Here is a 15,021-nt window from a genome sequence, read left to right as displayed (position 1 = left end):
ATCAGATTTAAGAAATTTTGAATAAATTCTTTTTGTGGGATATATTGTCCCAATAGTATTTAACAATGGGTTAATATGCCTCATCAGTAATCAAATGACTACAAGCTGATATAATATGTTTGTGTTTATGATACACATATAAAATTTTTTGTTATAAATGAACTAGAGCATGTGACAGAGTTTACGTTTTGTAATATTCACATTATATATTACGATAAATTTTAGTTTTGTTTTCTGAAAAAGGGTAAAATCCTACACGAGTGGGACAAACAGTCCCAATTGACAATACGATTGGCACATATTGTCCCAGTCGACAATATGATTGACACATATTGTCCCAGGAGATTTCCAGGAAATGAGACTAGAAATTGCCAGGAATTGCCAGAAGTTAAAAACTTTAAACTCACATTACACTCCTTTTACTATGCCAACATTAAACTACTTTTCATAGTTAAATTTGAATCATGCAAAAAAGTCGGGTCGAAAGGGTTAAACTGCATTTCGTGATGGATTACCGAGAACAAAAAAATTTGAATACTTTGATATTTGTTTGCATATAAAACCAATTTTTATACGCAAACAAATTTCAAGTATTTCTCTTGCAGAAGTTGAAACCTTGAAAACAGGATGAATAACAATTTTGAGTTTTGTCACAGGATATGGAAAGAGGAAAATTTTATTTTGTTAACTGCATAACAAAGAGTACCCAAAAAAGGTTTCTTCAAAGTAATTTCCTCAATTGGTTCTAAACATATGCATTCAGTTTGCAAGTGCAGAAGAATGCATTTTGCATGCGCTGAGCCAATTTTTGAAGCACTATTTTCACTCTGATTGAGGTGACTCCAAAACATGCGTTTTGAATGCATCAACTGGTTCTTCAGAGTGTCACGAATTGTTGACCACATAATTTATTTTTGATGTGCGGGAATAAAAGAAAGTCAGTGGGTGCCAAATCAGGACTGTTCAGTAGATGACCCATCAAAAATTCCTTTGTTTGAGCCCATGTGCAAGAGCTTGCGTTGTCTATGACGAAGAATAATTCACCTCTTTTTTCGCATTTCTTCGATAACTTCTGACAATTAAGTGGTCATGTACCATTCAGAATTGATGTTCCTGCGTTGCTCTAATGCCACGGTCGTCACGTGATTGGTAATGTTGAAGAAATAGGCAAACATTTGCTTTGATGTGCTTCTTCATCTAACAACTTTTGCTGGATTTGGCTCATCTTGGAGACCCTTGACTGCTCACTTTTTTTGGGCTCATATGCTTAGATCCATGATTCATCATCAATGTAGATGTTATACACAGCCTTTGATGCACCTTGAGCGTATTTTTCCAACATTTCCTTGCACCAATCGAAATGCGCCTTCTTTTGAGCGTTTGTCAGATTATGCGGGATGCAACGTGAATAAATCTTTTTTATGGCCAAATGTTCATGCAATATCTTATTGATGCTTATCATACTAATGCTCAATGATGCCTCAATCTCATGGTATGTCACATGAAGATCTTGCTTTATCAGTTGCTGCACAGCATCGATATTTTCAGGCACAACAACCGATTTTGGAGGACCTTCACAGAATTCATCCTGGAACGAACATTGACCATGAATGAACTCATTATACCAGTTACTCACAGTGTTATGAGATGGTGCTTTATCGCTAAATAAAGAATTAAGTTCATTGAAGCACTCATCCTGATAATCCACGTTGAAAGCTCTGAAAAATAATCGCACGAAAATGTTCACGAGTCAATTCCATTTTTTGCCCGAGATGAATTTTCCAATTTACTGTACACAAAGCAAATCACACTAAAATGGCAAAACATTCTGAAGAAGTTATGGTTAAATACATCAAACTTTTGATTGGAATTTTGTGTAACAACACTTTCTGTTGCCATGGCCTAACAACACTTTCTGTTGCCATGGCCAGGAATATAAAGACCAACCTTCATAGTAAGATGTATAATCAAGAATGTTTCTAGTACGTAAAAAATTTCGGTTTGAGATGTACGCCAAACAGATACGCAGCTACAGAGTCAAATTATTGATGACACAAATTTATGCTAAAATGATAGTTTCTTCAAAAACGAGGTAGTTTATTTAGAGTTGAAGTGAAATTATGAATCGGGACTCTGCATATGTTCTGTTATGGGGAGGGAAAATTAAATGCGTGTGCATAAAATTCCTTAAAAGGTCATTGGTGGCTTTGAGATCTAAATGTTGGATCATTCTGTATACTGGACATCCAGATCTCGAACTTTGTACTGTATATGTTTTTTCTAAACAGTTTTCCGGCATTGATTTCAATTTCTGTAAAATGATTCTGACATTAGTTATAACTGAAACCAATTAAAATTAAAGTTTGGAAGCATTGAGATACTGCAAAAATTTTTAAAAAGGAGCTAACAATGTCCTGAAATTTGTTCAGTACTGCCTAACACAATCTTTAAATTACTAATTCAAGTACGAATTTCATACCTATAACAAGCACTCAAACAGTAATAAGTATATTGTTTCAAGCATAAAAAATTATAATATTTCTAATTATTTTTTGATATCTCAGTAACAGTTTGTTTTGACATTAAGTACTGTTAGAACTAGTTATAAATCAATATTATATGCAATCTGAAATTACAGTAATCATAACAGGTTCCCCTTTAGTCCAAATACACACTGCCACTTTTTTATAACTTTAGGCCCCCATTTGTGGCCACTGAATACTGATAGTTCAACATGGTTAAGCCCAGGTGACCAGAGTGGTTGCAAGTATTTCCCCTTGTGTAACAAAAATATGAACTAGTTTTCCACAGAGAGCCCCCACGAAGGCATCTCTCCTCTCAGGCTAAGCCTCCTTGCACTTTGCTCAAATTCAAATAACATAAACGATTTTTATAACTTTGATAATAATTACACTTGTACAATCAAAAGTCATTAATTCAGACACCCATAATCCGGAATGATCTATAATCCGGACCTCAAAGCTAAAAACTTTCTGAGCATGCGCCGCGTTGACACATGTGCATAGGCGTTTAGGCGTGCGCGTAAGACCTTTACAACTGCGCATAGGCATGTGTGCAAGCGCAGAATGCGTTTTCGCGTGCGCATTTAATGTATAACGGACGGTATAAGCTAAAATTATCTAATTATCTATTTCAGTTAATGTTGCTGATTGCGTTGCTCCTTAATCTTCGAATTGGATGCGGCTTATTTTTTTTTTTTTTTTCTTTTTTATTATTATTTTTTGCGGACTGTAAGAGCAATTTCATAAAAGTAAACTTGAACTTTCGATTATGTCAAATAGAATTTCCGATGCTGGAGCTCCCAAAGGATCTACAAAACGAAAGTATGTTTCGATGTCCGTCAAACAAAAAGTGGAATTGCTGCAAAAAATGGATAAAGACATGAAAAAGGTGACAGAGAGGTTAGTGAAAACGAAAAAATTTCGATTGACAAGTTAGTCGGTATTCTCGGCACAGCAATTATGGGACTTGAACAGCGGAACTTTGTAACTGAACAAGAAATTATGTCTGTTTATAGAATTAAAGAGAAAGTATTATCACATAAAACGAAGCAACTTAAACAAGTTACATTGAAAGAAATGTTTAATAAAGTAAACAAATAAATATTAAGCTCTTTATTTTGTAAATTTTGATACCCTTTAGATCATAGTTGTTCTTTATTTCATAAATTACGGTTTCATATTTTTAATTTTAGAATTTCTGCATGCCATCTTACAAGATTTAAACTGATGATCTATAATCTGGAAAAATCGATAATCCGGAATCGCCGAAGTCCCGACGAGTCCACATTAATGACTTTTGACTTATATTACTCTTGATACATCTTTAAAAAAAGTCTGACTTTCAATATAATATATATTTATTACTAGTACTTTATATATTTTATATAAGCAGCTATTTTTTTTATAAAATACAAAGTTTATTTACGACCACTAATTTTCTGACATTTGTGGTTATAAAATGTATTAGGCAAAAATGTGGCCGAGTTTCGTTTCCAAAACAAATTTTACATTTCAGACTCTTCAACTAATTCTAACTTGAAGTTATACAGCTGTTTTGGTCAATTTGGAAGTAGGTGACTGTTTGAATTATAAAATCAGTCACTGTTTCATCTAAATTGTTCGTCTTCTACCAAAATACGTACATATACAACTTTGGCAATTTTCAAGACACTGAGTAACATTTTCAGTGTTGATCTGCCAGATTAATGTATCCCAGTAGGGTTTGTATTAACCTCCTGTGGGTCAATGAAATGTTAAAGGGGGTCTATGATAATCAAGCAGTGGACTGGGTTTGATAGGCAAACCTGCACCAGCAACTGATCAGGATAATCAAGATCCCATTGAATACACAAAAAAGTATTACTAAAATTTATAAATAATTGTTTATTGGTATAAAGCTTCATCACAAAACAAACATCAAGTCTCATTCAAAATACAGGGTATGTTAACTTTTGGAATTTAAATGTCTGCCGAGAAAAATATCCTAAAAATTAAAGTTATGTGACCGACATAACTTTAACATATAGCTTATATAATGACATAGCTTTTAACTCTTCTTACCTAGCAACACATTTTAATGAAGTCAATAATTTTCTACATAAAACCAGAAACAGAGTGAATACTTCTGAATGATACAATTTTACTCCAGATATTAAAAACATTTCCTCCATACATCAACTACAGCCATAACATTAATTAAAGTCAAATTTTTGGGCAATTAAGATCTGCGATTTTGTATCTGAAAACTTTTATGTTTACAAAATTAAAAAGTACTTGCATATTAACTCTTTCGCATGGAAGTTGCCCAAAATCCCCGATCATTCAGACAACAGCAGGTCGCCCGAATGCCTGAATCATTTCCTACATAGTGCTTTCCTCCATCGCGTTACTGCATTGCTCGTTGCTTTCAGGAGTTGTTAAATGTCAATCATTCTTTTCAAGCGACTAATAGTAGTTTAGTTATTTTAATGCACTTTCTTTTTCCTTTGTTTACTGTCAATGTTTAGCTACTGATGGCCAAAGTTGCAATTCTGTTCCAAGGAATAACTTCATACAGGGTGAAGGGGTTCAAGAAAGAAGTTGTCGCTTAATTTAAATAGGTTATTGTTAGCGCTGTGGTATTCTACTTGCCATTGGGGAAGGAAAACCATTCCATGAGAAATTCATATACACAGGTGGTTTTTGATGTCTGAGGAAAAGAGATTTATTTGTTCCTCTCTCGATGTGAAAGAGTTAATGAAGAAGAATCTTCTAACTTTGGTGGTAATTTGATACAACTATTTTTCCTTTATTTTGGATAGAAAATATTTTGCAATTTTCTCCAAAATAGCTTTGAACAGTTTTTTTTTTTTTTTTTTTTTCCCCTGAGCCACAATTTTTTGGTGCAACATGAGCTCCACTAAGTTCACCTTTAAATGTTGTCTTGCTGTACCCTATATTTCTAGTTCAGCCATTTTGAAGAAGAATATACCTGCTCAATACTTGTATATGAACTATGGGATGTGCATCCACAAAATTCAATTTAAGGTTTACTCTGAAAACTGGCATTTGGGAACTTTGTTTTATAGATAGCCTTTGGTTCAAAGTAAATGACAGTTCCTTTTCTGATATTTTCTTTGATTGTACTGAATAAAGTTGTGGCTCTTTGGTAAGGGGCTCAGAGCATGGGTTTTCAGCACACAGGGAAAATTAAAGATTTCGCACACATTTTTTTGCCAAGTATGGAAAACATTTCATTCTAAAGTTTTATAACATCATTTTGGCACCCTTTTCCATTTGCTAAAAATAGGAACCATTTCATTTTATTTTGTTGGCAAACAAGAATAATAGAAAACATTTCATTTGTTTGCAAGTACTTTAAAGTTTAATAACATCTGTCTGACATTCACAAGATGCTGTGTGCCCACGGACGTTTGTCTCCCCATTGCTCCCCCTCCCCAGCTACACCACTGCAAGCACTGTAACAAGAATGGTTTCTTTAGTTTCCTACAAATATTGCTAGAAATCCATTAAAGCAGCAGAATATAGCCAATGTGTTTTATTTTCTGAAATAATTGTTCTAGTCTATAACAGTAGTATCAGTCATGCTGAGTTCTTCGATAGAAAATTGATTTAATATCTTTGCCTCAGATGAGCAGCAGATAAATATGATGGTACTAGTAACAAATGGCAATCTACTTTCCGCAAACTAGTTGCAAACTCACATTCATGTCTTTCCAATATCATAATGTGTTCTTTGATTAACTTGAGTAAAACTTCATTTCATGCAAATTGAAACACTGATAGTTACTTGGCTTTACTTTATACTCTTATAAGAAACTAATAGCATCACCTTCATTCTTTGGTAGATCTCGCAGAGCCATGATTGATATGCAAACTTTGAAAAAAATTCCTTTCTTAAAATGCAATTTACTGGCATGTCATATGGTTGCAATATCAATTAATTTGCGTTACAGTTCCAAAAATGACAACTATTCGCTCTTTTGTGGCAAACTTTGGCTCTTTCTTCTTTACCATGCAAATATCATCAAAAATAACAAATGTCTACATATAATAAAAGAAAGAGTTTGTCTGTGTGTGTGTCTTTCGTTCGTGCTGCGCGTAAGCTAATAGACACACGGCTATGAAATTTGGTACATAGGTGCATCTAGACAAAAGCCAGTGCACCTCGAAGCGATTTTTTCGAAATTCGAATTCAAAATTTTTTTATTTTATGTTTTGTGATGAAATCACGTCACTTTGAGATATAATGGGCTATAGGAAAGTGAGATTTTACTCTACACACTTCATTTTCACATCATCATGAAACGTAGGCACTTAGCTATTTTACGAACTTAAAATAAATTTCGTGTTTCAATAAATCGATTAAATACGAACTTATTTAACAAAGGGAGCTTAACACCTTTTCAACGAGATTTTTTCTAAAAAAGTTTATTTTTAAAAATATACAGTTTATTTTTCTTTGATTTTTTGACACGTTAAACTTTCATCCTCGCAACTGCTTTTACAAAAAGAATTTTGAAATAAATGATAATATTTCGTATTTTTAAAAAAAAATTTTAAATGAAGCTTCCGAGTACACTTCTCACATCTTTAAAAACATGATTTTGGCAACAATTTTCCTGTCTTATTGTTGTTGACAGATTTTTGTTGAAATCGCATCATTTTGAATAGTTTCATTCTTTTAGAAATATGGGTTTGGCAACAATTTTTCATCGTATTTCTTATGTCACTGTTTTCATGATAGTGGAATATTTCATTGTCATTTTTATATTTATATAATAAATTTTTATTGATTTTTTTTTATAAACTTGTCCTGCAGAGTAAAATTCTGTGTGGAATTTCACGTTTTTTGAGTTGCTTTTATGTTATTTTTTGCTTATTTCACTGTTTGTAAGATATTGAAAAGTTTTGCATGATTTGTTTTCTTCAACGGAAAGTTTGTTCATTTTTTTATTAGGATAATTAATATTTTGTATTAAGGGATATAGCTCATTTCATTGTAATTTTTTTCTCTTGAAAATATAAGACAAAATATCATTAATTATACATTGCTTTACAGAAATTTTTGTTTTTTGTATTCTTTTATGTTATTTATTGCTCATTTCACTGTTTTTAAGATATTGAAAAGTTTTGAGTAATTTTTTTAGGAAACTAAATTCTTAATCTCCTTTATACCATTTGAGTTCTTAAGATTTTGCAAAGGAAAGTTGATTAATTTATTTATTAGGATAATTAATATTTGTATTAAGGGACATTGCTTAATTGTAATTTTGTTATACCTAATAACTTTTTTTATGAAGTTGTTCCACAGAGTAAAATTCTACACAGTTTTTAAATTTAACGTTTGGTGTTCCCTTCAGCCATTTTTCTGGTACATTTAAAAGCCAGACGAAGGCTGGCAGTGAAGCTGCTAGTAAATAATAAAACCTAAGTCTAAAAAACATTTTTTTCACAACCTTTGTTCACATTTTTAGTCTAATTGTTATCTTTAAGTTATTTATGCATAATTATTCTTATTATGCATAATTATCTGATCATGTTGTACACTATTATTGAGAAAAATGTAAGGAGTCAAAGAAAAACCATTCTTTTAAAAGAAGTCAATGTAAGAAAAATCTTAAAAATCTAGTAAGTTATATCTAGATATCATAAAATTAGATCTACAATTCTTAAGGCTTGCTGTACATTGAAAAAGTGGGTGGCCATAGTAATATATGTTTTTCAAAGCATTTTCTTTTTGTAATGTATGTTCATTTTTACGATTTACGAAAATGATACTTTTTAAGTTTTTTATACAAAGATGAATAAAGGAACTTTAGTAAGTGTTGCATCATATAAATATAGTGTCATATTGTTCCGAGTTTTATTTGATCATTATCCTCCAGCAAGTTTCTGCAATTTGTTTCGATGGTCCTATACGACATTGTCCCTATTAGTGTAAATCGCGTATCACATCTACGCTAGTGAATTGTCAAAGCAGATTTTATGGCCTTTGTTTGTAATCAGTATCCTTTTAATCAGTACTGAAGTAAAATTTAATTGGGAAGGGGGGCTGTGACTTTTAGCCATAACAAATATTTTTGCAACTGTATACTATTTAGAAACAAACTTCAGTTTCGGAGAAGAGGGCTTGGCTCCTTCAATTCCCCCTAAAATACAGCAATGGCTTTAACCCAAATGCATATTGATTACCCAAACCTTTTCTTAACAATGACATGTATTTTATACCCTAAATGTGATTTATAAAACATTGATTTCATGGGTATATATTACATTATCCCTAATCTACTTCCGAATTTAACTAGCACCTTATTTGACATTTTAGCATACGGAGCAAAATATTACCAAAATCTGTTTCATAAATATATAACAAAATATAACTTTTTTTTTTTTTTTTCCCCATATTTCTTCAGTATTTTTAATTTTGGATTCCCTATTTAACAAATGAAAATAATGCTTGCAAAAAAACTCTTTCTGCTCATCACTTCCAAACACAGCCAAGCTTAGATAATTTCCCATCTGAGGTAAAGAGGTAATAGAAATTTGATGACATTTTTGATTCAGCAGTATATGTAACTCGTAAATTAAGATAAAATCGGTATGTTTGTTTTATAGAAAAATTTTAACTAAAAATGTTAATAAAGCAATTAAGGTAATTATTCTTTAAAATAGAACTGCATTACAATTTTGTACTTTATATATTAAAGAAAAGAATGCTTAGACATAATTTAGAAAAATCTTTAAAATGATATTAAAATATGCCAACTCTTTTTCAATTTACAAAAATTAATTCAGAAATAATACAAAGCATCTGATACAGAAATTACATGAAGATAAAAGACTTATCCATATTAATACACACCAATAACCTTTTTTTTAAACATTTAAGGCTTTGTAAATAGTAAAATAATGGGGGTTAAAATTTACGGCTGATCTTTACAATATGGTAACTGGTAGTTTGGCGACATTTTGGAGGCGATAAAGGTTACTACCTGGGACTTTGGTAATAATAAGAGCAGTACTGAGTTCCGATTACGCATTATTTTGTGTGAGGGAAATGAGAGATCATGTGATATGTCATGTGATATTAATGGACAAATTACGGTTCTTTAATCGGAAAAGGGGGGAAATCGGAAAAAAATCTGGAAATTTTGTATTTGCCTTTATTCTGTGTTGTGTGAAACAGTGTTCGTTAATTTTTGGATCCCATGGCCCTAACTAAAGTGAATTCGAAATGGGTATTTAGTGGGATTGAAAGGGGTAATAAGTGTTTCTTTAAGGTTGTGCGAGATAGAAGTAAAGATGTTTTATTAAGTTATTTATTTTACCTAGTACCTTGGTGTGAACTATAAGTATGATTTTAAAGATCCTGAAACAGAAATAAGAAAAGTTTATCGGACACGTAATCAAGATTCTGAAAAAGAATATGTGGTATTTTGAAATTATGTGGTATTTTGAAAAACGCGTAAGGAGTGTGGTATTGTGCACTTTTTCCCAATTTTGCAGTGAATATTTGTCATGATTAAGCAGTTTTGTTAGATAAAATTTCTAGCATAAGTGTAATTCGGCTAGTAGATTGTTGGAAGAAGTGTTCAGTAGATAAAAAGAAATGAAACGTCTTTACTTCGTGAAGACAAAATGGAGGTGGGGAAAAAAAAATAGAGGGTTGCTGTAGGCAAATTTTCGCCAAAAAAACGCCAAGTTACCATAATGTAAAGATCAACCAAATTTACTTATTTCCATTCTCATAAAAAAATAACTTCTAATGCAGTTGTGAAAAAATTCATTAAAAGAATTTTACTCAAACACGATCCTCGGTTTTTATAAATGTCATTAAGAATGTAAAAACAATTTCATCCTTACCTAATGCAGTTACTAATATGCACTAATCATTAGTACAAATAATTAATACTAATCATTAATAAAAATATCAAAAACTCTACAATTTCAAATTCTTGCAATAATGCAAATAACTTAACTCTCAAATCATTTAATATAAAGTGGAAGAAAGCCAAACTCGTGAATACAACAAAAAGTTAATTGAAAATTTTACGAAATAGTTGAATCTTTTTGGTAAACTATAAAAACTGATACTTTTCCCTTATGCACCTGCCATACATTTGGGATGTGTGTGCATAGCGAAAAAGTACAGTGAATGTGTATATAACGAAAAAGTACAGAGTGCCTGTGTAACTAGTCTGTAAACTAGTCTCATAACTAACATGTAAACTATTCTACTTATTAAAATTACAATCTGTAAACTACATATTATGTATGATTGCATAATAAAACATTTTAAAATTTTCAGTTATAGAAATAAGTGATGACACATCTTTTTAGTAATTAATAAAACATATTTCAAGCAAACACAGTTAAAACTAGATTTCAACTGTGGCATCCAAAAAAGAAAAATTAATAAATTATAGTTAAAATCTTTTTTAACACTCAGCTGATTTACAATTGTAGTTCTTACACAGCCTGTAGAAACAAGAATATTATGTTATGACAAATTTAAATAATGTTTCAAATCAAAATGGAACTGAAGTATCAAATATTTATGTATAGATACTTTAAATATACAAAAAATCTAAAATAATTCATTTTATATTCCGTAAAATTTCAAAACGTCTATAATTAATTTTATACATCAAAACTCTTTTAGTAATAAATCTTAAAATTATAGTTTGTATATCTTTAAATCTACATGACAGTTGCAATAATTATGTATTTTACACATTTTATGATGTAAATATTCTACAATAAACAAATGTGGACAGGTAGGTTACCTACATTATGTATGACCAAATGCTAGCCTGTAAACTCAAGCCAGGATTATTCTTTATTCAACGCAGTTCAGCAGGAAACAGGAATAACAAACTTTACTTGAACCTATTTAATACATATCAAACATCATATGCTTCCAATCTTCTAACACAGAACAAAAAATAGGAAAATGATTCTCAACTGCTTAAACCAGACCTTTTCAGCAAAATTACATGGCACTACACTATAAGAAATCCCATCTTCAGCAGAGTACCTTATATATCGCAGATAAATTTCAGCACTCAACAGAACACAAAAATATGGATCTGATTTATAAAAACTGCTTAAACACTCACCACATGGGCAGTTAAATGGCTAAAGTGCAGAATCACGAACTTATTTGATTGGCGTTTGGCACTTTTTACAAGAGTAAGAAGAAATAGGATTTTTGTCAATTTTCTTTGACTTTTTAAGTGAAAATAGCTCGATGTGTACATGGATAAAGTCAAGGGAGTGCACAATGCCATTCTGGGATGTTTTTTTAAGTGAAAATAGGTCGATGTTTACATGGATACCGAGTATGTGCAATTCTTAAAAACGCGCCAAGCAGTGGGCGATTCTGTACTTTCCCCATTTGAAGAATGAATTTTATTCGACAGCACTTATTTTGGTATGACAACCTTCTCTACCATGATGATAATCAAAATCCACAATGATGTGATGTTAAATATTCTCATGAAATTAAGACCATAAATAAAAAAGGGAAATCTTAAGTATGGTCTATTGGTGTATCGTGAATACGACAAAGCACACTAGGGCTATCTTCCTAAGGGAAGGGATGTCTTCGTGGAGGACTTTCTAAGGGAAACTGGCTCATATACACGTTACACAAGGGGAAAAAAAAATTTAAGTATGAAATTTTGTCAAATCTCATTGTTCATATTCAAGACACATCTATTCAGTTTTTAAAATAAATTACTTTTGTATGAATTATAAATAAAGGTGTATTCATCAACCCCTGAAGAAAATTACAATAAAGTGATGAGAATGACAAAATAAGATCATATATCTGCTAACATAGCTGCTTCACAATTAAAACTAAATCAATACAGTACTGTTTATCATTAAAACTTTGACTGATGACAAGTGATGGCATACAACCACAGTTCATTTTAAGTGGAATATTTGATGAAATTTTATCATTGAATATACCTGAAGTCAGATTAAATCTTCCTTAAATCCACTATACAATCCCATTTTATAAACTTTTACAGTGTCAGTTATATTCTTTTGAAAGTAATATAGTAATGATTAATGTCATAGTAAAAGACTATTAGGTAAAGACTTCATATAATTAAAGTGTTGTTTACATCTTTCATTAAATATATTTATATGTAAGAAGTCTGAAAATTAGTTTAAATGAACATTAATTTTGATACATTTTACATTACCTTACTCAAACAATTCTGGCTCTTTTCTAAAGGTTTTAATAATATAAAATTTTAAAAAGCTAAATAAAAAAACTCACTCAAAATTTTAAAATGTCATAAACGGGATACAAAAATGCGACTCCGAGTTAAATAAAATGATGCGATATTCCCTACATTAATTACACTATCACCGTAGAATTATACTTTATTCTACGATGATATACAATTTATGCATTTTTATTTTCAGTTAATAACTTGATCCACATTACCAATTCCTGACAAGAATAATGTTTAATGCGACTACCATTATAATCTCCGATCACAAAACTAAGGCTCGTTCGTTCACATTTCTAAACAGTATTATAAATGATAGAATCCAAAAATAAAAACTGATCAATGCCGGTTTCCAAACGAGCTAAAATTTTCCCTTTCGTACACTTTCTAATGATGAAATCATCTGATTTACATTCTCCTAACATACATAAACAAAAGTTAACCATGCACAACTGTATACCGGCATCGTTTAAAAAAGTACTTAATCAGAGTTATATCGATAAATTCAGGAACTTTTTTTCATAATATTTGAAATAACATATTTTATGGATAATCTTACCTTTAAACTATTTAAATCAATGTCATCTAAACTACAGTTGACACTCGGTTGGGTGAGCGCCATGATGTCTACAGTATCCTCGTTCCACGTAGGAAACGCGTCACTATCTATGGGAAACCATGCATAGAGTGGTATAAATTCAAGATATGGATAACTTAATCCACACACAATTACATATCCAATACAGCGACAGACACACACCGGCAATAAACCATGTAATCCATAGGTGCGAGAGACCAAAGTAACCCAACCCAACTCTTCTTACCACATCCCATGAATCACTCACACAGCTTATTCTCAAAGAGCCGCGCACACTTCGCAATTTGTGTGAGATTGGAAATCCTCCGCTTGGGTCTCGTAAACTCCGAAGTAAGACATTAGCGCTACCTAGTGTAAAATAACAACATTTGAATCCAAAATTTAAAGCCCATTTATTTTCTAAATTGACAGAAATTTGATATAATATTATTGTCATACAGTAATATTAATAGATGAAATATATTTAGTCTGTTAAGCACATATTTTTTTATTCTAAGCAAAGTTTGTTGCCTCAGCCATGATAGTGGCAGATGTACAGCGATGTTATTGTAACGTTTTGCCATTTATGCATTTAGATCTGCTCTTTTGGAGAATTGCTCTTAAAACTGAGAAATCTGGTTTTATTTCTTTTACATAATACTTTTTCCTTTTTTGTAACACCATAATAATTTAAGAAAATTGCTAATAATAGATTAAACTGTTTTTCAAATTCTGAAATAATAATATTGAAAAATATAATATATGGGCGCATAATATTAAAATCTTGTATGGATAAGCGGTTAATTAACATAATCACTAATTTTATTAAAAGGCAAAATTTGTACAAATGTCACCCCATTTCTATACGGTTTACCTTCTAAAAAGGAAAAGATATAATAGTAAAAAAATTTATTATTGCTTATTTGAAAGATTTTAATTTTAATGCTTATTAAAGATTTTTTTCTGTTGCGGTGGACCACCCAAACGTGAGCAAATCGTGTGTACGGTTCCCACAAGTCATTGTTTCCAAGCTGTTACAATGTGTTAAACGACATGTTCTGATATAATAGACGCAATAATTTGTTCCAGTTGACAGTACAAGAGACATAGCTTCACGACCAATGTCAAGAGATTTTAGCGTTCTGCAGTGTTCCCAGTTTTTTTAGCGTGCAGATTTTAGCGTTCTGTAGTCAAAGACTCTCGATTTCAGGAGGGCTAATGAGCCAATAGACATTTTTTTGCTCTGATATTGTTCCAGATATAACGAATCAGAGGATGTAAAACGCAACTGAAAAATTAAATTAATTCAGTCTGCAGATTGTCTTCAACCGAACAATATGCCAGAATGCTCTGGAACTCTTGACTGGAGAGACCCGCCATTAGCAAGATCCTCGCGTAACGAGGACAATAATCTTACGTATATCACAGCTTAAATTGCGCCGGAGCCCACCGGAGCCCGGCTCCGGTACGCATATTTCAGAAGTGCACATCTGCGTAGTCATCGAGGGAGTGGCTTCTAGGATGGACCAATGGACATCCAGTTGCACTCAGATATATATGTTCTGCTTTACCACTCAGAAATAATACTTAAGCGAATTTTGTGGCATGGGCTATACTTTCCCATCATTTTGAGTTTATTAACTTTCTTTAGAATATGGTCACTTTTATCTAG

General features: G+C 31.6%; 1 protein-coding gene across 6 annotated transcripts in view; it reads right to left on the bottom strand.

Moving 5' to 3' along the window:
* Positions 1-13,665, bottom strand: part of LOC118193286 (serine/threonine-protein kinase mig-15-like) — a 275,103-nt gene extending 261,438 nt beyond the window's left edge. For 3 of the 6 annotated variants that reach the window (XM_085816118.1, XM_085816120.1, XM_085816121.1), the window contains exon 1: positions 13,332-13,663. In XM_085816118.1, coding sequence (XP_085672244.1) covers positions 13,332-13,394 — 63 coding nt within the window. In that variant the 5' untranslated portion in view covers positions 13,395-13,663. Of the gene's footprint in view, positions 1-13,331 lie in introns of all 6 variants that reach the window. The other 3 variants (XM_085816122.1, XM_085816119.1, XM_085816123.1) reach the window with 2 other exon arrangements.
* Between the last annotated feature and the right edge of the window lie 1,356 nt (positions 13,666-15,021).

Source organism: Stegodyphus dumicola, chromosome 4, assembly GCF_044657685.1.
Source record: "Stegodyphus dumicola isolate Sdum_Otavi_A_Nest chromosome 4, ASM4465768v1".
In the NCBI taxonomy this organism is placed as follows: domain Eukaryota; kingdom Metazoa; phylum Arthropoda; class Arachnida; order Araneae; family Eresidae; genus Stegodyphus; species Stegodyphus dumicola.
The sequence above is the reverse complement of the archived record's forward strand: the minus strand, read 5'-3'. Positions and strand labels throughout refer to the sequence as shown.